The following is a 24,981-nucleotide window of genomic DNA, read 5'->3' as shown; positions in this document are numbered from 1 at the left end:
AAGAATATTCACTTTATGTATGGTTACATGGTGAAGTGCCTTAGGATTGGCGGAATGCATGCATAGTGCCATTGTACAAAGGCAAAGGGGATAAAGGTGAGTGTTCAAATTACAGAGGTATAAGTTTATTGAGTATTCCTGGCATATACAGAGCATCAGATTGGGGAAGAGCAGTGTGGTTTCGGAAGTGGTAGAGGATGTGCGAATCAAGTGTTTGCTTTGAAGAATGTATGTGAGAAATACTTAGAAAAACAGATTGATATGTATGTAGCATTTACAGATCTGGAGAAGGCATATGATAAGTGTTGATAGAGATGCTTTGTGGAAGGTATTAAGAGTATATGTTGTGGGAGGTAAGTTGCTAGAAGCAGTGAAAAGCTTTTACCATGGATGTAAGGCATGTGCACGAGTAGGAAGAGAGGAAAGGGATTGGTTCCCAGGGAATGTCAGTTTGTGGCAGGGGTGTGTGATGTCTCCATGGTTGTTTAATTTACTTATGGATTGGGTGGTTAGGGAGTTGAATGCAAGAGTTTAGAGAGAGGGGCAAGTATGCAGTCTGTTGTGGATGAGAGGGCTTGGTAAGGGAGTCAGTTGTTGTTTCCTAATGATACAGCGCTGGTGGCTGATTTGGGTGAGAAACTGCAGAAGTTGGTGACAGAGTTTAGTAAAGTGTGTGAAAGAAGAAAGGTGAGAGAGTAAAGGGATTGGTTCCCAGGGAATGTCAGTTTGTGGCAGGGGTGTGTGATGTCTCCATGGTTGTTTAATTTGCTTATGGATTGGGTGGTTAGGGAGTTGAATGCAAGAGTTTAGAGAGAGGGGCAAGTATGCAGTCTGTTGTGGATGAGAGGGCTTGGTAAGGGAGTCAGTTGTTGTTTCCTAATGATACAGCGCTGGTGGCTGATTTGTGTGAGAAACTGCAGAAGTTGGTGACAGAGTTTAGTAAAGTGTGTGAAAGAAGAAAGGTAAGAGAGTAAATATGAATAAGAGCAAGGTTCACTAGGGTTGAGGGTTGAGGGAGGTAAGTTTGAATGGAGAAAAACTGGAGGAAGTGATGTGTTTTAGATATCTGGGAGTGGATTTAGCAGTGGATGGAACCATGGAAGTGGAAGTGAGTCACAGGATGGGAGAAGGGGTAAAGGTTCTGAGAGCGTTGAAAAATGTGTGGAAGGTGAGAACGTTATCTCATAGAGCAAAAATGGGTAATTTTGAAGGAATAGTGGTTCCAATAATGATATATGGTTGTGAGGCATGGGCCGTAGATAGGGTTGTGTGGAGGAGGGTGGATGTATTGGAAATGAAATGTTTGAGGACAATATGTGGTGTGAGGTGGTTTGATCAAGTAAGTAATGAAAGGGTAAGAGAGATGTGTGGTGATAAAAAGAGTGTGGGTGAGAGAGCAGAAGAGGGTGTTTTGAAATGATTTGGTCACATGGAGAGCATGAGTTAGGAAAGATTGACAAAGAGGATATATGTGTCAGAGGTAGAGGGAACGAGGAGAAGTGGAGGTGAAAGGATGGAGTGAAAAAGATTTTGAGTGGTCAGGGCGTGAACATACAGGAGGGTTTAAGGCATGCAAGTAATAGAGTGAATTGGAATGGTGTGGTATACTGGGGTTGATGTGCTGTCAATGGATTGAACCAGGGCATGTGAAGCGTCTGGGGTAAACTATGGAAAGTTTTGTGGGGTCTGGATGTGGTTTCGGTGCATTACACATGACAGCTAGAGACTGAGTGCGAATGAATGTGGCCTTTCTTGTCTTTTCCTAGCGCTACCTCGCACATGCATGGGATGAGGGGTGCTATTTCATGTGTGGTGTGGTTCGGACAGGAATGGATGAAGGCAGCAAGTATGAATATGTACATGTGTATATGTGTATATGTATGTGTATGTATTTATTTATTTATTATACTTTGTCGCTGTCTCCCGCGTTAGCGAGGAAGCGCAAGGAAACAGACGAAAGAATTGCCCAACCCACCCACATACACATGTATATACATACACGTCCACACACGCACATATAGATACCTATACATTTCAAAGTATACATATATATACACACACAGACATATACATATATACACATGTATATAATTCATACTGTATGCCCTTATTCATTCCTGTTGCCACCCCGCCACACATGAAATAACAACCCCCTCCCCCCACATTTGCGTGAGGTAGCGCCAGGAAAAGACAACAAAGGCCACATTCGTTCACACTCGGTCTCTAGCTGTCATGTATAATGCACCGAAACAACAGCTCCCTTTCCACATCCAGGCCCCACAGGACTTTCCATGGTTTACCCCAGACGCTTCACTTGCCTTTATTCAATCCATTGACAGCACGTCGACCCTGGTATACCACATTGTTCCAATTCACTCTATTCCTTGCACACCTTTCACCCTCCTGCATGTTCAGGCCCTAATCTCTCTAAATCTTTTTCATTCCATCTTTCCACCTCCAATTTGGTCTCCCACTTCTCCTCATTCTCTCCACCTCTGACACATACATCCTCTTTGTTGATCTTTCCTCACTCATTCTCTCCATGTGACCAAACCATTTCATAACACCCTCTTCTGCTCTCTCAACCACACTCTTTTTATTACCACACATCTCTCTTACCCTTTCATTACTTATTCGATCAAACCACCTCACACCACATATTGTCCTCAAACATCTCATTTCCAGCACATCCACCCTCCTCCGCACAACTCTATCTATAGCCCACGCCTCGCAACCATATAACATTGTTGGAACTACTATTCCTTCAAACATACCCATTTTTGCTTTCCAAGATAACGTTCTCGACTTCCACAAGTTTTTCAACGCTCCCAGAACTTTTGCCCCCTCCCCCACCCTATGATTCACTTCTGCTTCCGTGGTTCCATCTGCGGCTAAACTTCTGCTTCCATGGTTCCATCCGCTGCTAAATCCACTCCCAGATTTCTAAAACACTTCAATTCCTCCAGTTTTTCTCCATTCAAACTTACCTCCCAATTAAGTTGCCCCTCAACCCTAATGTACCTAATAACCTTGCTCATATTCACATTTACTCTCAGCTTTCCTCTTTCACACACTTTACCAAACTCAGTCACCAGTTTCTGCAGTTTCCACCTGAATCAGCCACCAGCGCTGTATCATCAACGAACAACAGCTGACTCACTTCCCAAGCTCTCTCATCCACAGTAGACTGCATACTTGCCCCTCTTTCCAAAACTCTTGCATTCACCTCCCTAACAACCCCATCCATAAACAAATTTAACAACCATGGAGACATCACACACCCCTGCCGCAAACCAACATTCACTGAGAACCAATCACTTTCCTCTCTTCCTACACGTACACATGCCTTACATCCTCGATAAAAACTTTTCACTGCTTCTAATAGCTTACCTCCCCACACTATATATTCTTAATACCTTCCACAGAGCATCTCTATCAACTCTCTCATATGCCTTCTGCAGATCCATAAATGCTACATACAAATCTATTTGCTTTTCTAGGTATTTCTCAAATACATTTTTCAGTGCAAACACCTGATCCCCACATCCTCTACCACTTCTGAAACCACACTGCTCTTCCCCAGTCTGATGCTCTGTACATGCCTTCACCCTCTCAATCAATACCATCCCATATAATCTCCCAGGAATACTCAACAAATTTATACTTCTGTATAGGTACGTATATGTGTGTGTGTGGGCGTTTATGTATATACACGTGTATGTGGGTGAGTTTGGGTCATTCTTTTGTCTCTTTCCTTGTACTATCTCACTAATGGGGGGAATGTATAATAAAAATTGAATGGATATATAACTTGTGAGACTCAAACTTACCACTCACTTTAACTTTATGAATATTAGCACAAGCTTCGAATCTACCAGCTATGACTAATCATGTTACCATACTTTCCTTTAATTTCTTCAATGAGACTTCAAGTTTTGGCTTTTGCTTGTAGCACCATGAGACTTTGCAGTACATGAAGTTGAATCTGATCTTCCATCCACAAAGTTACTAATTTCTCCATCTCTCTTAGATAGCAACAACTCGCTTCTTGGTTGTAACAGTTGATTTTAAAGGTACTGAACCTTAATGCAGTCACTGTCCTTCAAAGTTGTGTTCATTGTTCATGCTTCTTTATAATTTTCTTTTTCATCTTCCTAGGGATAGGGGAGAAAGAATACCTCCCATGTATTTCCTGCATGCCATAAAAGGCTGGAAATCCTCCCCACTCGTTTTTAATTTTCCAAAAGAAGGAACAGAGAAGGGTGCCAGGTGAGGATATTCCTTCTAAGGCTCAGTCGCTGTTCTTAACGCTACCTCACTAGCGCAGGAAATGGCGAATATGTATTTAAAAAATTCAATAAATCAATCACTTTACGTTTGTGAAGTAGTCCTCCACTTTTATATTACTTGGTCTTTTTCCAGTTATTATGAGTTAGAAATAAGGGATGTGTACTCTAAAAGTCATGGAAAGTACTGAAACAATGTGGCAGAGATGCACATGGAACCACTGTCTTGAAACAGTATTGTATTTGAGTTTTGGAGAATTTGCATGGAGTCGGATTTCCCTATGTTGATTCTTCCATAAATTAGGAATCCTCAGTACGTGGTGAGATGTTTGGTATTTTTGGAATTGTATTTGTTACAAACATATAAGCTTCCTAAGGGGTTACATCACTAATATATCGTTAGTATTACCTTAGTGTTAACATGAGGGCACAGATCTTGTTCAGGCATTCTTGACATCTTCGCTTATATTTACCATGGAACGATGTGGTATACCAGGGTCGACATGCTGTCAGTAGATGGGACCAGATCATGTGAAGCGTCTGGGGTAAACCATGGAAAGTTCTGTGGGGCCTGGACGTGGAAAGGGAGCTGTGGTTTCGGTGCATTATTACATGACAGCTAGAGACTGAGTGTGAATGAATGTGGCCTTTGTTGTCTTTTCCTAGTGCTACCTGGCACACATGAGGGGGGAGGGGGGTTTTTATTTTATGTGTGGTGGGGTGGCGATGGGAATGAATAAAGGCAGACTATGAATTATGTACATGTGTGTATATGTATATGTCTGTTTGTGTATATATAAGTATACGTTGAGATGTATAGGTATGTATATTTGCGTGTGTGGACATGTATGTATATACATGTGTATGTGGGTGGGTTGGGCCATTCTTTCGTCTGTTTCCTTGCGCTACCTCGCTAACGCGGGAGACAGCGACAAACCAAAATAAATAAATAAATAAATAAGTATCTGGTTCTCGACTTCCACACATTCTTCAAGGCTCCCAGAATTTTCACCCCCTCCCCCACCCTATGATCCACTTCCGCTTCCATGGTTCCATCCGCTGCCAGATCCACTCCCAGATATCTAAAACACTTCACTTCCTCCAGTTTTTCTCCATTCAAACTCACCTCCCAATTGACTTGACCCTCAACCCTACTGTACCTATACCTTGCTCTTATTCACATTTACTCTTAACTTTCTTCTTTCACACACTTTACCAAACTCAGTCACCAGCTTCTGCAGTTTCTCACATGAATCAGCCACCAGCGCTGTATCATCAGCGAACAACAACTGACTCACTTCCCAAGCTCTCTTATCCCCAACAGACTTCATACTTGCCCCTCTTTCCAAAACTCTTACATTCACCTCCCTAACAACCCCATCCATAAACAAATTAAACAACCATGGAGACATCACACACCCCTGCCGCAAACCTACATTCACTGAGAACCAATCACTTTCCTCTCTTCCTACACGTACACATGCCTTACATCCTCGATAAAAACTTTTCACTGCTTCTAACAACTTGCCTCCTACACCATATATTCTTAATACCTTCCACAGAGCATTATCTCGGAAAGGAAAAATGGGTATGTTTGAAGGAATAGTGGTTCCAACAATGTTGTATGGTTGCGAGGCGTGGGCTATGGATAGAGTTGTGCGCAGGAGGATGGATGTGCTGGAAATGAGATGTTTGAGGACACTGTGTGGTGTGAGGTGGTTTGATCGAGTAAGTAACGTAAGGGTAAGAGAGATGTGTGGAAATAAAAAGAGCGTGGTTGAGAGAGCAGAAGAGGGTGTTTTGAAATGGTTTGGGCACATGAAGAGAATGAGTGAGGAAAGATTGACCAAGAGGATATATGTGTCGGAGGTGGAGGGAACGAGGAGAAGAGGGAGACCAAATTGGAGGTGGAAAGATGGAGTGAAAAAGATTTTGTGTGATCGGGGCCTGAACATGCAGGAGGGTGAAAGGAGGGCAAGGAATAGAGTGAATTGGAGCGATGTGGTATACCAGGGTTGACGTGCTGTCAGTGGATTGAATCATGGCATGTGAAGCGTCTGGGGTAAACCATGGAAAGCTGTGTAGGTATGTATATTTGTGTGTGTGGACGTATGTATATACATGTGTATGGGGGGGGTGGGTTGGGCCATTTCTTTCGTCTGTTTCCTTGCGCTACCTCGCAAACGCGGGAGACAGCGACAAAGCAAAAAAAAAAAAAAAAAAGTATCTGGTATCATTATGTTCGGTGCCACTTCAAGCATTAGCAGCCATTTATTTTGCATAAAGGTAAAGCCAACCAGTTCAAGAATTAAAAATTTTATATGCCCCAGCCTTGCTGAACAAAACTAAGATCACCAAGGCTTATATGCCCCAGCTGCAGTGCATACATTAAGTACAACAATATTTGAAATGACAGCCAGGTTTCTCTTTAAAGATGTTTGGAATAGAGAGGGTGAATCATCTTTCACTGGAAATTTTAAAGCAAGATCTTACTAGCTGGCTACTTGGGATGACAGTGGTGAGGTGTGTAAAGATACACAGTTTCAAATTTACAAATACACAGATTACAGTCTTCCCTCCAAGAGTTAGCTCCCCAACAAATCCACTATGAATGCCACCTTCAGCTGTCTAGATTCATGACCTTTGAGAGGGAGATGCATAAGGTGCTAAGGTGAGATATACCTCTGTACAAGTAACAACTCAGCCAAAAAACTACTTAGAACAGAATCAGATCTTTTGACTCACAATGTCTGCAAAAGACCTTGTCTGCCTCCCCATACATGTTATTCTACATTTTAGTACTTTGAGATCTCATCATTGGCCTTGATTACCATCTACAGGTATCTGGGCATGGTATTGGCGAGGTTCCCCATTCACACAGGGTTGACTCATATAGCTTCTCGTGGAGTTTTACAATTAGCATTACCCGTATTTGATTCACTCTTAATGAAAATTGTAATCGTTTTATATGCTGCCTCATGTTGTCATGTGTGTTCTTTTTACTTATGCTAAGTTGGATAGTGCATTGATGTATCCCTATCAGTCTTTTTAATGATATTTATACATTTTGATTGATTTTCAGCATAGATTCTTCCTCTTTGCAACACTTCACTGAGCACTGTCACTTGTCCACTTTTTAGATAAGGACAGAATTTTTGAAAAGTTGACTCAAGTAAGAGAAAAACATGGAGATTTATTGCCAGACATTCAAATAATGAGAACAGTGGTGTGTGCTTTAGTAGCATGTGGTAAACAAAACAGCAGACTTAAGAACCACACTATCCAAGTTGATGGTAATTTTAAATGCGCTGGACTACAATTTTTTCAAGTTCTCAGGATTTATAAGTATAGATTTTGAAATTCATCCTATATTTTTTATTTCATATATTTATGTACTGATAGCCCTTGTATAATAAAAGAGTTACATTTCTGGAAACTCTTTCTCTAAGGAAAATGTTGCCATTCAAGCAATTGAAACCCTTTGTATGAGATATACATTTTTGTATGTAACTTTTAACTATGGATTATACATACAACAGCATAGCATAAACTAAGTATGGATTATACAGCAACAGTTTAGCCTAAGCTAAATATGGATTATACATGCAACAATTTATCGTAAGATCAACATATTACACACCTTCATCAGTTAATTCAGATGACATTTAATGAAAACTTACCACATAATGTGGTGATAAGGGCTTGAGGTGATGAATAAATGATTAAGTAAATAAGTGAATAGATAATTAATGGTTTATTGTATTCAGGCAGTTATTCAGCTGAAAATACAGTTGGGATATTACAGATTGTACAGAACTGGGGTTATGATAGTTTCTAGTTAACTTATCATAGTAGAGCTTAAGGTTAAGGTGAGCTGGATATTTCCACACTTTAGATAAGTGCAAGGGTGAGTTGCATTTAGATAGATTGGTTGGCAGATGTACAGGTATGTTTACAAAGTAAATAGTATGGTTTATACATTATGCACTAGATTGAACATTAAGTGATGATTAGTCAAAATAACTAACCCTTATTAAGAGACAACTGCAAAAGTCTTTGCTTGTTACAGCCAGTAAATTCTGTAAATCTATCATACCACAGACCTGTGTTGGCCTGCTCTGATTGCTGCGCCTTGTTTGGATAATAGGCCTTTGCAGCTCGTACTTTGTGTTGCACTTTGTTGTACAGTTGGTTGTAGAGGTCTCTGTTGTGACTGTTGAATGCTTGATTTCGCTGCTGCATAAGCCACTTCATGTGGTGGGTTATCCAGGGAGCATGAGCTATGTGTAGTATTACTGTCTTCTGGGGAAGGAAATGGTTGGTAGATCTGGCTGCTGGTTTCATGATACTCGTCCCTCATCACCTCAGTCCAGTGATAACAGGTTACCCACCAGCAGAAATTTCCCTACACTGAGTAAGTGGCCAATAAGTTTTGGCATCTTCCTGTGTGTATTGGGAGATAGTGGGGGCAGGGGACCACAACACTGATAAATGAAGACTGCATATGAGAGAAGGAAGAGGCTTGGATGGTAGGTAGTAATCAGCCATATCAGTAAGAATCAGATCAAGAGTGTTTTGACCATAGTTTGAGTGGTTGGGGGTTACTGGAAGGGAGAGGAAAGGGCACAAAGGTTGTTTACATCATCTCTTGAACTGTCTGATTAAGCAACTCTTTCAGCTGGAGGTGGAGGAGTAGATGTTTACCAAGACTTTTTGTAATAGTTGTACATATAATGTTAGCGGTGTAGCATGCCTCTTTCACCCCATAAAGCTTTTTGTAGCCAATTGAAACATTTTATAAGCCATGAAGAAATAACCAGGGCACTTCCACTGTTTAGATTCTTATCATGCCTTTGATATATTCCTTTAAGTCTGTTCTTATGTTCAAATGCTCAAGTAGGTTTTACATCTCGTCTTTTGAATTGCTTCATTTCCAACACACTAACCGAGCAGTTAATGAAGTGCTAGTCAAAGAATTTGATTTTATTTTTTCCTTAGTTTTCCTGATGATGCCCAGATCTGAAAAGGCCCTTAGATTGGCTACAGCCATGAGTTTCTCACCAACACCAGACTTTCTAAGCATCAGTGATTTTACATTCAGAGTGATACCCTTACATGCTGTACTTTCCTGAGTACCTATAGAATTCTTGTTAGATATAATTGAATTGCTACCTTCTCTTTGGAGGCAGGCAATAATAGGAAAATGTGTTTACAAACCCTAGCAGGAATGAGCATTGGCTGACACATGCTTTTGTTTGACTGTGATTTTTGGAATTTTCAAAAGGGAGGAAAACGTTTTTTTCCCATAGAATTCAGAGAAATAAGTAAAATCATAAAAACAATGCATGTAAACATCTCACACTCGTCTCATCATTCAGGTATAAGGTGTCAAAGACACCAGTGGTTGGCATAATTTTGCGACCATTAGCCAAGCTATATGAGAAAGAAAGGTGAACAGATGCCAGATAGTGCCTTGCAGTTGCAAAGTACATTTTTGTGTAAGAATATTATCAGAAAGATAGAGGAAGAATGAGACAGAAAGAATGAATACTTACGTTGCTTATGTAAAAATTACACTCAGTCATGCATGTGCTGATGTGAATTTTTTCTTACATATTTTTTTGCAATTAGTTATTGTAAATATTACTTTATGTTCTTTTTACTTATAATGTATTTTCAACAATGAGATAAATTCACTTTGCACATGCTTGTAATTATATTGATATAATTCTCACTAAGCTATATTATTTCACAATCCATGTGCTTATAACTACACCAGTCTTACATATGATCTTTCATGTAGTTTGTTGTGTTCATCAATTACCAAGTTTCTAAATGGATAAAGAAATCTTGAATTTCTGTCTCAGATCAGTCAGAAGAGGCCTTACTTTGAAAGGTTTGTTTTCTCCTTTGCCAGCATGATTGTACCCATGCTGCATTGTTCTGAGAAAAAGGAGGTAGCATTCACGAAACTTACTTTTCCTGAAATTCCAACTGAATAAGAGGGGCTCTGCTCCAGTAATCTTTTTTGTCAGCTTTATATGCAGGTGTCTTGCTGAAACACCACAAGGAAAGGAAACACAAGAATCTTGAATGCTTTCATGTATTATCACATCTTCAAAGGACTAGAGGTTATGTATACAGAACTGGAGAAAACATGGAGTGGGGTCATGTGACCATTTAATAAATTTTCTGCATATAGGTGGCGTAATGAAATTTTAGAAACACACAGTTTGTTAACACTTGTATTTATCCATTTACAGCCTAAGGAAACTCTTGCAAGCTTTTCATCCCACACAATCTATTTATGGTACTATTTGTTTTGGTTTCAAAGTATATCCATTAGTTTGGGATAAAGCAGGAAATCAAAATAGTTGTTGTTAATACAATTCTCTGACTCCTGATGTTATGGCATCAAAATCCAATAAATTAGAAAAAAAATTTCATCTGAACTCAATTCCACCGCACATCTTTGTGTTCACACATTCACATTGGATGAAGTCCTGTCTCCCCAACCTTGCTATTGTCATTAGACTAATTACATATTATCTAAGATTTAGTGCCTTTTTATTATCATTTATATTATTCTTAGGTCCTCTTCATCACTGTCAAATATCGAGCTCTTCGTCATTTATCATAAATCCCATTACAGTTGTGTCTCTTGGATAACAAAGATCTAATGTGTCTTGGAGAATTTCAGGCCTGTATGTAGTCTTGATGCTACATTTCCAATGAGGTAACTGAATGAGTGATAGCAATAACCAGCTCTGAACAAGGCCATTTATTTGAGATGATAATGATGTCAGGTAACTTTCCTTGCCCCACACAAGATTTGTCTATGTGAAATGTAGGTGTGAAATACAAACCATAAGTATATGTCATAGAATGTTGGCCCCAACTTTCAAATTTATGTCATATTTTACACAGGCATATGGGCAAATTGAAAAATTAGTTTGCCATGACAGTGATATAAAATGCACAAGTTAAAAAATGCCTTGAAATGTCATAGAATTATTATCACCAAAGGAAAAATACTTTTATGAGAAATCATATTTTATCAAATCTTTTGCAGTTACAAACAATAGTCACAATAGGAATTTATACCAGAATTCTCAGTTGTTGTACGTGCAAAATTTTGCCATGTGAGCTGTTACTATACAGGTAATTTTTTTCAAATAATTAATGAAAATTTCCTTCAAAAGGGAAAATATTTGTATGATGCAACATGGTTTCCTATTAAAAAGAAAAAGAGAGTATCTCAAACATGAATAGTCCATAGGGCTTACCTGTGGATAGGAGTTCCTACTGCTAGTGCAATCTACAGGAGGGCTTGGGATTAAACATATGCAAATGAGGCTGTTCTTTGTTTGTTTTTGATGCTACCTCAAGTAAATGGAAAGGCACAGAAATATAGAAAAGACTCCAAATTTCACTAATTTAGGAGTGTTCCTTTTTTTTCAGAATAGTTATTAACAAAAATGTTGCATACTTAAAGACATTGGTTTGGCCACAGATGATTAGCATGACTAAGAAATTAATTGTTGTTAAATATGAGCACAAGGGTTGAAAAAGAGGGCAAATGAGAGTTGGGATAAGAGAGGGTCATTAAACTTTAGGAAGAACAAAAGATGTTTTGGAAGAAGGTAATTAACATGCATAAGACAAGAGAACAAATAGGAACATGGTGAAGGGGGAAAGGGAGAAAGTGATAACAGGTAGTGATGACTTGAAGAGATGGAGAGGGTATTTTGAAGGTTTGTTGAATGTGTTTAATGATAGAGTGGCAGATTATGGTGTTTTGTTCAGGTTGGTGTGCGAAGTGAGAGGGTCAGGGAGAATTATTTGGTTAAGAGAGACGAAGTAGTGAAAGCTTTGAAGAAGATGAAATCTGGCAAAGTGGTGAGTTTGATGGTTTTGCAATAGAATTTATTAAGAAAGGGTGTGACTGTGTTGTTGATTGCTTGGTAAGGATTTCCAGTGTGTGTATGGATCAGTTTGACGTGCCTGAAGATTGGTGGAATGCATTCATAGTGCTATTGTACAAAGGCAAAGGGGATAAGGGTGTGTCCAGACTACAGAGGCATAAGTTTGTTGAGTATTTCTGGGAAATTATATGGAAGGGTATTGATTGAGAGGATGAAGGCATGTACAGAGCATCAGATTAGGGAAGAGCAGTGTGGTTGCAGAAATGGTAGAGGGTGTGTGGATCAGGTGTTTGCTTTGAAGAATGTGTGTGAGAAATACTTAGAAAAACAGATGGATTTGTATGTAGCATTTATGGATCTGGAGAAGGCATAAGATAAGGTTGATAGAGATGCTTTGTGGAAGGTAAGCTACTAGAAGCAGTGAAAAGTTTTTGACAAGGATGTGAGGCATGTGTACGAGTAGGAAGAAAGGAGAGTGACTGGTTCCTAGTGAGGGTCGGTCTGTGGCAGGGGTGTGTGATGTCCCCATGGTTATTTCATTTGTTTATGGATGGGGTTGTTAGGGAAGTAAATGCAAGTTTTGGAGAGAGGGGATAGTATGCAGTCTGTTGGGGATGAGAGGGCCTAGGAAGTGAGTCAGTTGTTGTTTGCTGATAATACAGCTTTAGTGGCTGATTTGAGTGAGAAACTTCAGAAGTTGGTAAGTGAGTTTGGAAAAATGTGTGAAAGGAGAAAGTTGACTGTAAATGTGAATAAGAGCAAGGTTATTAGTTTCAGTAGGGTTGAGGGAGAAGTTAACTGGGATGTAAGTTTGAAAGGAGAAAAACTGGAGGAAGTGAAGTGTTTTAGACATCTGGGAGTGGACTTAGCAGCGATTGGAACCGTGGAAGTGAGTCACAGGGTGGAGGAGGGGCGAAGGTTCTAGCAGCGATGAAGAATGTGTGGAAGGTGAGAACATTATCTGAGAGAGCAAAAATTGGTATTTTTGAAGGGATAGTAATTCCAACTATATTATATGGTTGCAAGGCATGGGCTGTGTATAGGTTGTACGGATGAGGGTGGATGTGTTAGAAATGAAATGTTTGAGGACAGTATTTGGTGTGAGGTGGTTTGATCGAGTAAGTAATGAAAGGGTAAGAGAGATGTGTGGAAATAAAAAGAGTGTGGTTGAGAGTGCAGAAGAGGGTGTTTAAGATGGTTTGGACATACAAAAGGAATGAGTGAGGAAAGATTTATAAAGAGGATATATGTTTCAGAGGTGGAGGGAACGAGGAGGAGCAGGAGACCAAATTGGAATTGGAATGATGGAGTGAAAAAGATTTTGAGTCATCGGGGCCTGAACATACAGGAGGGTGAGAGGAGTGCAAAGAATAGAGTGAATTGGACTGATGTGGTACACTGGGGCTGGTGTGCTGTCAGTGGACTGAGCCAAGGCATGTGAAATACCTGGGGTAAACTATGGAAAGGATCTGTGGGGAGCTGTGGTTTCAGTGCATTACACAGGACAGCTAGAGACTGATGTGAACAAATTTGGCCTTTTTTGTTTGTTTTCCTGGCGCTACCTCATTGAAGTGGGGGGTAGTGATGCTGTTTCCTGTTGTGTGGGGTAGCACTGGAAGTGGATGAAGGCAAGCAAGTATGAATATGTGTATTTATTTATATGCCTGTGTATAAGTATGTATATGTGTAAATGTTGATGTGTGTATGTGTATCTATGTATATTTGCATGTATGGGCATTTATGTATAAATATGTGTATATGAATGGATGGGCCATTCGTTAGTCTGTTTCCTGGTGTTACCTCGCTGACACGGAAGTGGCAATCAAATATGATATGAATAAAATGAATGAATATGAGTTGTTCTTTAATATCTGCACCCCAGACAAGTTAATGCTATCTTGCCTAGAAGGTCAATTCCCTCACTTATTGGTGAGTTCAGCTAATACAAGTGTGTAGTAGTCTTATTGATGTTTAATAGTGTATTAGAAACAGAGAGGCTCTGTTCTTTATTCACGAATAGAGTGTTGTATCTGCTGCTAGTAGATAATGGTGTTATATGAATTAGAAGTCCAGTAGGTTGATCTTACATTACAAACTGATGATGTATTGCTTTTCAGGCTATTGTTACCTTACGAGAAATTTTTATTACAAGAGCAGAAGAAACTTATGGGAATGAGTACAGCAAAGGCCAATAAGGTTAAGTCTGAGCCTGGAGAGCCTTCAGTGTCCATTCTTCAGGTCAGTTGGATAAAAGTTGTCTGTTGCTTTCTTTGTGTATAAACTCCATGAAAGTAAACTCATCTGTTATAAAAGAGTTACATATTAGTAAGTACTTGTCTACCATTAATCAGAAAAGTTATTAGAAGTAGTGATAACATTATTTGGCTATAAGCTTGTATGCTACATATCAATTTGCAACATATGAAAATGAATTGAGATGATAATTATGTTAAAAAGAGGCATATTTTATTGACAAGAGTACAAACAGCTCCTTTGTCCAGTGAAGACATTTCCTCTGATCTAAGCTCTTTAAGAAAACTATGTTATGACTTTGCCTACCTACAGTCAATTTTAACATACCAAGAAGCCATTTTCAGTTTTTGGGATAATGAATGTCATTCTTATTTAGATATCAAATGAGATTCAGTAGAAGATATATAAATATTGAAATATTTAAGACCTTTTGAGACACTCAGAGAGTGTCTTCATCCACTAGCTATGCTATGCCAAAAGTTTGTTTTGCATCTTCTCAGAATAGATGTTTCAGATTAGAAAAATTTTATTTAACTTTTCCAAATTAAAAAAGTTAGATGTTGTGCTTAGGCTTTGAAGAACATTATTCTCCATTAACTAATGTGGGTCCGTCTTTTTGATGTATTCTTGTTGGACGAAATGTTTTCAATATTCCACATGTTTATTGTTCATTTGCATTCCATTTTTCAAATTCAGTTTTATAGTTATACCTGCCTATTACCCAACTAGTCAGTAGTGAGATGTGACCTTTCTTACTTCTGTAGCAAATCCTTAGCATGGTTGATTTTTCTCATTGATTTTTAGTTTGTATCTTTTCCAGGGTATTTATTCATCTTCTAAGTAGTTCTCTCACTAATACTGTGGAATGATTACATGATATTCTTTCACTTAGCATGAAGTATAACATTGAAAATTATATTTGTTTTTAATCTTCAAATACTGTTTGTTCTTGAAAACTGAAGTAGATTTAAGACCTAAGGTCTGGAGGGTTCTCAGAGTAATTACGCATTTGAGAATATACAGATAACAAGTCTTGCGGTAGTTTGTTAAAGGTAACCTGAATGATGAATGTTTGCAGATACTGTGACTCAGGTTTTCCTGATTAATTTAGTATTTTATATTGTTCTCACCCCTTGAAAGCCCAAAACCAATGAATCTAAGAATTCTTATGAAGTTTTGGAGCTTTTTTTAAAGAACAAGATATTTAGATATGTAGATTTGGGTTGTCATCAACCTAACATCACTGCTGTTGACTTCTAGACAAGAACATCAAATTTTGGTGTCTTTATTTCAATCATCTGGGAACGTGATAATTGATATCAAGATTTGGTGTCTTGTATAAAGGGTTTGCTGTTTAGGATATGATTCTCTGCTGTACCAGTGTGTTAGAGTAATATCTAGAGAGAATGAATTTATTAAGAAAGCTGGTTGGTGAGTATGCTTTTTTGAGGGAGAATTTTAGAATGCACAATGCTACCACAGAGGCTATGAAAAAAAATAGAAAAAGCTAGTCAGCAGATTGCCCCATATGTGGTCAGAGGGTAGAGACTAGATAATGAGGAATGTGGTGGAAAGTGGTGGTGCATGATGGGTGTTGTTTCTCACAGCAGCATGTGCCAAGTGACACCAAGCCCTCTCTCAAGTTTGGGGGTACCTGTCCCCAGGTGCTGCCTCCCCACGTTCCTCCTGGCCACCATGGGGGGGCACAGGAGGCACATGGGTTACCCAGTGGGCCTCACCAAGGGCCTTTAGTTGCCTCACCACCTGTTGGCACACCACCCCAAGCCAGCCCTGCACCACCCACCTCTGTCAGTCCTCCAACAACACCTACAGAGCTGGCGGTAAGTTGATCTGTGGTGCTATCTCACAGCCTGCTGCTGCTTCCTGGTGACCTGGCTTGGTGCGCCCTAACCTCACCCTTTCCTGCTTGATTCCTGCCCAGTGGGCATTACATGGATCATAATCCCAGCACTGTGTAATCATTATTTCAAATCTGCATTTGTAATTAAAGATTTCACAAGAAGAAACAGACCTTTATTGCTTTATTTGAGGATATTATATGTCTGGAGTTGACCCGGAAACCCTTGCAGATGTTATTCGTAAAAAGTGATGTGTTTGGCCAGCTTAGGTTCCATTGAATCCTAGTATGATGATGAAGGTAAAATGTGTAGACAGTGCAGAACCCATAATTACCTGTAGGTCATCTGTGTCCTGCTGTATTAATATGCATGCTTTTATATTTTCTTGATAGCTCTTTTGCTTGTATTGGAGACTTTGGATATTCTTACATAGTGCATGATAAAGGAATGAAAGCCAGGTAAATTGCATGGTTTAGCTTAAGCATTCAGTGTTACTAAAAATTGATATGGAAACTAGGTTTTTGATATTTTAATCAAGTTATTTGGAAAGTTATTATATACAGTGGGAAGTGTTTACTGAGAGAGTAAGGTATGTGTGCAATTAGAGATGGAGGACAGTGAGTGCTTCCATATGAAGGTGGGTTTACATTTGTAGAACTGACATCACCGTGGCTGCTGAATCTGTTCATAGACAGGGTGGTGATGGAGGTAGACCTGAGGATTTTGGAGTGAGGAGAGCGTTTGCTGCTGGTTGAGGGATCACACAGGAGGTGAATTAGTTGCTGTTTGCAGATGACATGTCTCTGGTGGCTGACTCTTGAGAGAGTCTGTATAAACTAGTGACAAAGGCTAGGAGAGTGGGAAGCAAGAGAAAGTTGACAGTAAATGTGTTCATATGGAAGTTAATATGGTGCATCAGGGGATGAGACTGGATGGTTGAAGTGTAAGTTTTGATGGGAAGACACGAAGGAAGTGAAGTGCTTTGGACACCTGGGAGAGGATATGGCAGTAGACAGAACCATGGGAGTTGAATTGAGTCACAGAGTGGAGGTGGGGGATAAGGTCCTGGGTATATAAGGAATATTTAGAAGGTAAGATCCACATTTGTAAGGGTAAATATGGGTATGTTTAAAGGTGCAGTACAGTAGTTCCAACTGCATTTTATCCTTGGGAATCTTGATTCTTGTACATGAATGGTTGAGGGTGGACTTGCTGGAAATGAATATGATATGTGGAGTTAGGAGAGCAAACTGTTTAAAGAAAGACCTTATCATATAGAGGTTTGGTGATAACCAGATTAAGAGGGAAAACCTGGGTGTGCTGAAAAGTTCATGTATGTGGAGGGGGTGAGTGGAGAAGGACTGACTAAAAGGATCTATGTGTGGGAGCAAGTAGGAGGGATTGACTTAGAAGATTAGAAGGAGATAGAAGGATGGAGTGAAGGAAGCTTTAGGTTGATGGGACCTGAATGTTCAGGAGGGCAAGAGAATTGCATTGGGTAAAACTAATTGGATCAGTGTGGTATATGGGTGGTGGTGTGCTGTAAGTTGGCTGAACCAAGGCATGTGAAGCTATCTGGATAAACCATGGGTTAATCTGTGGGGCTTTGGCTGTGGATAGTAGGTTCTGTTTTCATTACATCACATTTGATGGACAGAGATTGGTTGTGTGATAACTAGGTCTGTATTCACATGTTTCTTATGCTTCATCTTTAAAACAGGATAGGCAGACAGATGTAAAAAATTGATATATAAAACTTTTTAGTTTACACAACGCTGGCACCTGTCACATGATAGATATTGCTGAAAGGAAGCACTTCAGTTATTTTCTTGCACTGTGAAAAACTTTTGATGATTAGACTTGTAGTAAGTAATCACCCTTGATTTTATTACTTGCCTAAGAGTATTGTAGATCTGATTGTGCATCATGTTCTGTTCACTTCATATATGAGAAGTTGTTTAGAGATATCCTTACTCTTGTTGGTGTAATTATCATGATGGAAAATATTTTGTATTGTAGTTAAAAGTAGTTGAAGACTTTAATAGCCTGGAGGCTGATGTTTATACTTATTTGTCGAGGAACTTTTCATTTAGTGCTGATTCATCAGTATTTTCTGTAAGTAAACACTTACTGTTCATAGTAATGTAGCTTTTTTGTTTATGGTACTATATGGCATAAATAGAAATGGATATGAAAGAGGGTATAGAATAAATATTTAGATTGGGTAACCAAATATCAGTTTATTTTGTAAGTTTTATGTAATGATGACTAAACAGCACATTACAAAACAAGTTGTCCTATACTTTGAATATTTGTGTGATTTTCCATAGTTAGAGCAGGGTGACTAATGCAGGATGTTCTTTAAGCATTTCACTACATATTTAGATGTGGAAAACTTAACAGCAATGTTTATTTCTTTTTTCAAGGGATTCTACATGTTGTGTGAACTCTCATGTTAATGTAGCAGTCTTATGATTACTTGCATATTGCAGAAAGTAAAAAGCATTACTGTATTATGCAAATAAAAGAGAGCAAATTATATATTAAGGAAATCACTAAAAGTAATTGAGTTGGAATTTGTTGTTTCATGAATGTATGAAAAAATTTTATTTACTCTGGAAAATTTCCTTTAAGACTGCTGTCTTTGAAATATACAAAAATTGATATTGAATGTAGATATCACAGATATTTATAGAGGAACACATCTATTATTAATTTATAATTGCCCTAAGACCCTTTTCTTGAAAAAGTCCTGGTTTTACTCCAGGACCCTTTTTTCAGGAGCTCATGGACAGAACCATGGGAGCTGAAGTGTCACAGATGCTGGATATGATGGATTCCTTTGGAATAAGTTCTTTGATGAGACTGTACTTCTTTTTGTCAACAGATAATGGTACAACCTTGCTGAAGGGGACTTTTCCCTCTTGGTTTAAACACAGACATGTGAATTCTGGTAACACATAGAAACACATTGAAACTATATAGGCACCTGTACGACCTAACTCTGTCAGAAAAATTTCATCACTTCATATTATGTAGGTTGTAGACCAAATGATGTTGATTACCAAGGGAATAGGTGATGCCAAGATGGCTTTGATTACTTTGCCCATATGTTGTTAACACTAATGGAATAGGTGGTAGACCAATTGTGCTCGATTACATAAAGAGCGAGTGATGGAATATATGATATATTGCTCTCTGCTTTTCTTTGTAAAGGTTGAAGAAATGATTTTTCTGTTGGTATATATCTTGTTTGTCTTTGTTGAATTGTCACTTTTGGGCATCTCCCAGAGCCCTGCTGAATTGAGCAAAATCATAAAAACATTCCCAGCATTCTCTGAAGCATGCAGGAGGCTTATCCTTGTTTTGTAACCCACTTACTTTGTTGGCTAGCACACAAACTTAGTTTTCTGTAAACTCAAAGAAAATTATGGAAAAGAGGTAGAAATATACACAATTCATTTTTTTTTTTTTTTCCCCAAAAGAAGAAACAGAGAAGGGGACCAGGTGAGGATATTCCCTCAAAGGCCCAGTCCTCATCCTCTGTTCTTAACGCTACCTCGCTAATGCGGGAAATGGCGATTAGTATAAAGAAAAAAAATTACTATAATATGACCAAGGGATAGATATAAGTATATTCATCTGTTTTTCTTCATTAACTCCATTCTCAAGTCCATAGGGTGGATCAGCTGCACACATCTCAAAACAACCATCCACTTCCTCAGTGCATGCTGACACTTATCTAAGTGCTCCATGCATTTTCAATTTGAACACAACTTCAGTGCAAAAGGTGCTTCCATATCATCTAATTCAAAAGCTTTTTCTGGTATCCTTATATGAAATATTTGAAATATCCTTTCTTATTCTTTTTTCTGACAGCATTTATCCATTTCTTTTCTTGTATCTTCAGTTTTACGGCATATATCTTCTTGACCAGCATACTACCAGCCTCCACTCTGCATGGCCATACCATCTTAAAAAACATCTATCCATGATCCTTTCACATGTTTTTTGTAACACCAAATACCCATTTTACATCATTCTGAATCTCTCCTTCTTCCAGCTGTGTTGCATAGGTTATCTTGTGGATACTTAAGGTCACAACCTTCCACTCTTCAGTATTTCCACTGAAGAAGCACTGGCTTTCCTTTGCTAACCCTTTGCTTACCACTCAGCCATGGTTGCAGTAGCTCTCTCAATTTATGCTTGTCCTTGGCTAATGAAAGACTGCCACATAGATGATGTTATCAATCCATTTTGTCACAGCCAATAGCAGTATAATTATGTTTGATCCCATTCTGTCCAGTTTTTGCTACCTACCAAATGAGTTTTTTCCATTCGATAAATCTTTTTGTTGTTGTTGTTGTTTATATGATTTAGTAAGAGAATGGTGTACTGTGTATATAGTGTGCAAATTTTTTTTAGAATACGTAATTTATTTATTTATTATACTTTGTCGCTGTCTCCCGTGTTAGTGAGGTAGCACAAGGAAACAGACGAAAGAAATGGCCCAACCCACCCACATGCACATGTGTATACATACATGTTCACACATGCAAATACACATACCTATACATCTCAGCGTATATATATATATATATATATATATATATATATATATAATATATATATATATATTTTTTTTTTTTTTTTTTTTTTTTTTTTTTTATACTTTGTCGCTGTCTCCCGCGTTTGCGAGGTAGCGCAAGGAAACAGACGAAAGAAATGGCCCAACCCCCCCCCCCCATACACATGTACATACACACATCCAGACACGCAAATATACATACCTACACAGCTTTCCATGGTTTACCCCAGACGCTTCACATGCCTTGCTTCAATCCACTGACAGCACGTCAACCCTGTATACCACATGACTCCAATTCACTCTATTTCTTGCCCTCCTTTCACCCTCCTGCATGTTCAGGCCCGATCACACAAAATCTTTTTCACTCCATCTTTCCACCTCCAATTTGGTCTCCCTCTTCTCCTCGTTCCTCCACCTCCGACACATATATCCTCTTGGTCAATCTCTCCTCACTCATTCTCATCCATGTGCCCAAACCATTTCAAAACACCCTCTTCTGCTCTCTCGACCACGCTCTTTTTATTTCCACACATCTCTCTTACCCTTACGTTACTTACTCGATCAAACCACCTCACACCACACATTGTCCTCAAACATCTCATTTCCAGCACATCCATCCTCCTGCGCACATCTCTATCCATAGCCCACGCCTCGCAACCATACAGCATTGTTGGAACCACTATTCCCTCAAACATACCCATTTTTGCTTTCCGAGATAATGTACTCGACTTCCACACATTTTTCAAGGCTCCCAAAATTTTCGCCCCCTCCCCCACCCTATGATCCACTTCCGCTTCCATGGTTCCATCCGCTGACAGATCCACTCCCAGATATCTAAAACACTTCACTTCCTCCAGTTTTTCTCCATTCAAACTCACCTCCCAATTGACTTATATATAAGCCGGCAAGGCAGCAGGTTTGGATGGTATTGCAGTGGAATTTATTAAAAAAGGGGGTGACTGTATTGTTGACTGGTTGGTAAGGTTATTTAATGTATGTATGACTCATGGTGAGGTGCCTGAGGATTGGCGGAATGCGTGCATAGTGCCATTGTACAAAGGCAAAGGGGATAAGAGTGAGTGCTCAAATTACAGAGGTATAAGTTTGTTGAGTATTCCTGGTAAATTATATGGGAGGGTATTGATTGAGAGGGTGAAGGCATGTACAGAGCATCAGATTGGGGAAGAGCAGTGTGGTTTCAGAAGTGGTAGAGGATGTGTGGATCAGGTGTTTGCTTTGAAGAATGTATGTGAGAAATACTTAGAAAAGCAAATGGATTTGTATGTAGCATTTATGGATCTGGAGAAGGCATATGATAGAGTTGATAGAGATGCTCTGTGGAAGGTATTAAGAATATATGGTGTGGGAGGAAAGTTGTTAGAAGCAGTGAAAAGTTTTTATTGAGGATGTAAGGCATGTGTACGTGTAGGAAGAGAGGAAAGTGATTGGTTCTCAGTGAATGTAGGTTTGCGGCAGGGGTGTGTGATGTCTCCATGGTTGTTTAATTTGTTTATGGATGGGGTTGTTAGGGAGGTAAATGCAAGAGTTTTGGAAAGAGGGGCAAGTATGAAGTCTGTTGGGGATGAGAGAGCTTGGGAAGTGAGTCAGTTGTTCTTCGCTGATGATACAGCGCTGGTGGCTGATTCATGTGAGAAACTGCAGAAGCTGGTGACTGAGTTTGGTAAAGTGTGTGGAAGAAGAAAGTTAAGAGTAAATGTGAATAAGAGCAAGGTTATTAGGTACAGTAGGGTTGAGGTCAAGTAAATTGGGAGGTGAGTTTGAATGGAGAAAAACTGGAGGAAGTGAAGTGTTTTAGATATCTGGGAGTGGATCTGTCAGCGGATGGAACCATGGAAGCGGAAGTGGATCATAGGGTGGGGGAGGGGGCGAAAATTCTGGGGCCTTGAAGAATGTGTGGAAGTCGAGAACATTATCTCGGAAAGCAAAAATGGGTATGTTTGAAGGAATAGTGGTTCCAACAATGTTGTATGGTTGTGAGGCGTGGGCTATGGACAGAGTTGTGCGCAGGAGGATGGATGTGCTGGAAATGAGATGTTTGAGGACAATGTGTGGTGTGAGGTGGTTTGATCGAGTGAGTAACGTAAGGGTAAGAGAGATGTGTGGAAATAAAAAGAGCGTGGTTGAGAGAGCAGAAAGGGTGTTTTGAAGTGGTTTGGGCACATGGAGAGAATGAGTGAGGAAAGATTGACCAAGAGGATATATGTGTCGGAGGTGGAGGGAACGAGGAGAAGAAGGAGACCAGATTGGAGGTGGAAAGATGGAGTGAAAAAGATTTTGTGTGATCGGGGCCTGAACATGCAGGAGGGTGAAAGGAGGGCAAGGAATAGAGTGAATTGGAGCGATGTGGTATACCGGGTTTGACGTGTTTGTCAGTGGATTGAATCAAGGCATGTGAAGCGTCTGGGGTAAACCATGGAAAGCTGTGTAGGTATGTATATTTGCGTGTGTGGACGTATGTATATACATGTGTATGGGGGGGGTTGGGCCATTTCTTTCGTCTGTTTCCTTGCGCTACCTCGCAAACGCGGGAGACAGCGACAAAGTATAATAAAAATATATAATATATAGGGTGTTTTGGTCGAGGTGGTATGCAAAGTGCAAGGGTTAGGGAAAATGATTTGGTAAACAGAGAAGAGGTAGTAAAAGCTTTGCGGAAGATGAAAGCCAGCAAGGCAGCAGGTTTGGATGGTATTGCAGTGGAATTATTAAAAAAGGGGGTGACTGTATTGTTGACTGGTTGGTAAGGTTATTTAATGTATGTATGACTCATGGTGAGGTGCCTGAGGATTGGCGGAATGCATGCATAGTGCCATTGTACAAAGGCAAAGGGGATAAGAGTGAGTTCTCAAATTACAGAGGTATAAGTTTGTTGAGTATTCCTGGCAAATTATATGGGAGGGTATGGATTGAGAGGGTGAAGGCATGTACAGAGCATCAGATTGGGGAAGAGCAGTGTGGTTTCAGAAGTGGTAGAGGATGTGTGGATCAGGTGTTTGCTTTGAAGAATGTATGTGAGAAATACTTAGAAAAGCAAATGGATTTGTATGTAGCATTTATGGATCTGGAAAAGGCATATGATAGAGTTGGTAGAGATGCTCTGTGGAAGGTATTAAGAATATATGGTGTGGGAGGCAAGTTGTTAGAAGCAGTGAAAAGTTTTTATCGAGGATGTAAGGCATGTGTACGTGTAGGAAGAGAGGAAAGTGATTGGTTTTCAGTGAATGTAGGTTTGCGCAGGGGTGTGTGATGTCTCCATGGTTGTTTAATTTGTTTATGGATGGGGTTGTTAGGGAGGTGAATGCAAGAGTTTTGGAAAGAGGGGCAAGTATGAAGTCTGTTGGGGATGAGAGAGCTTGGGAAGTGAGTCAGTTGTTGTTCGCTGATGATACAGCACTGGTGGCTGATTCATGTGAGAAACTACAGAAGCTGGTGACTGAGTTTGGTAAAGTGTGTGAAAGAAGAAAGTTAAGAGTAAATGTGAATAAGAGCAAGGTTATTAGGTACAGTAGGGTTGAGGGTCAAGTCAATTGGGAGGTGAGTTTGAATGGAGAAAAAACTGGAGGAAGTGAAGTGTTTTAGATATCTGGGAGTGGATCTGGCAGCGGATGGAATTTGGTAGCGGAAGTGGATCATAGGGTGGGGGAGGGGGCGAAAATTCTGGGAGCCTTGAAGAATGTGTGGAAGTCGAGAACATTATCTCGGAAAGCAAAAATGGGTATGTTTGAAGGAATAGTGGTTCCAACAATGTTGTATGGTTGCGAGGCGTGGGCTATGGATAGAGTGGTGCGCAGGAGGATGGATGTGCTGGAAATGAGATGTTTGAGGACAATGTGTGGTGTGAGGTGGTTTGATCGAGTAAGTAACGTAAGGGTAAGAGAGATGTGTGGAAATAAAAAGAGCGTGGTTGAGAGAGCAGAAGAGGGTGTTTTGAAATGGTTTGAGCACATGGAGAGAATGAGTGAGGAAAGATTGACCAAGAGGATATATGTGTCGGAGGTGGAGGGAACGAGGAGAAGAGGGAGACCAAATTGGAGGTGGAAAGATGGAGT

At 39.6% G+C, this 24,981-nt stretch overlaps 1 protein-coding gene across 6 annotated transcripts in view; it reads left to right on the top strand.

Moving 5' to 3' along the window:
* Positions 1-24,981, top strand: part of LOC139760474 (uncharacterized) — a 236,446-nt gene that overhangs the window by 132,826 nt on the left and 78,639 nt on the right. For 2 of the 6 annotated variants that reach the window (XM_071683749.1, XM_071683747.1), the window contains 2 exons: positions 14,329-14,449; positions 16,075-16,305. In XM_071683749.1, the coding sequence (XP_071539850.1) occupies positions 14,329-14,449; positions 16,075-16,305 (352 nt within the window). Of the gene's footprint in view, positions 1-14,328; positions 14,450-16,071; positions 16,306-24,981 lie in introns of all 6 variants that reach the window. The other 4 variants (XM_071683748.1, XM_071683746.1, XM_071683751.1 and 1 more) reach the window with 2 other exon arrangements.

The sequence above is a fragment of the Panulirus ornatus genome, chromosome 37 (assembly GCF_036320965.1).
Source record: "Panulirus ornatus isolate Po-2019 chromosome 37, ASM3632096v1, whole genome shotgun sequence".
Classification (NCBI taxonomy): Eukaryota; Metazoa; Arthropoda; class Malacostraca; order Decapoda; family Palinuridae; genus Panulirus; species Panulirus ornatus.
The sequence above is the reverse complement of the archived record's forward strand: the minus strand, read 5'-3'. Positions and strand labels throughout refer to the sequence as shown.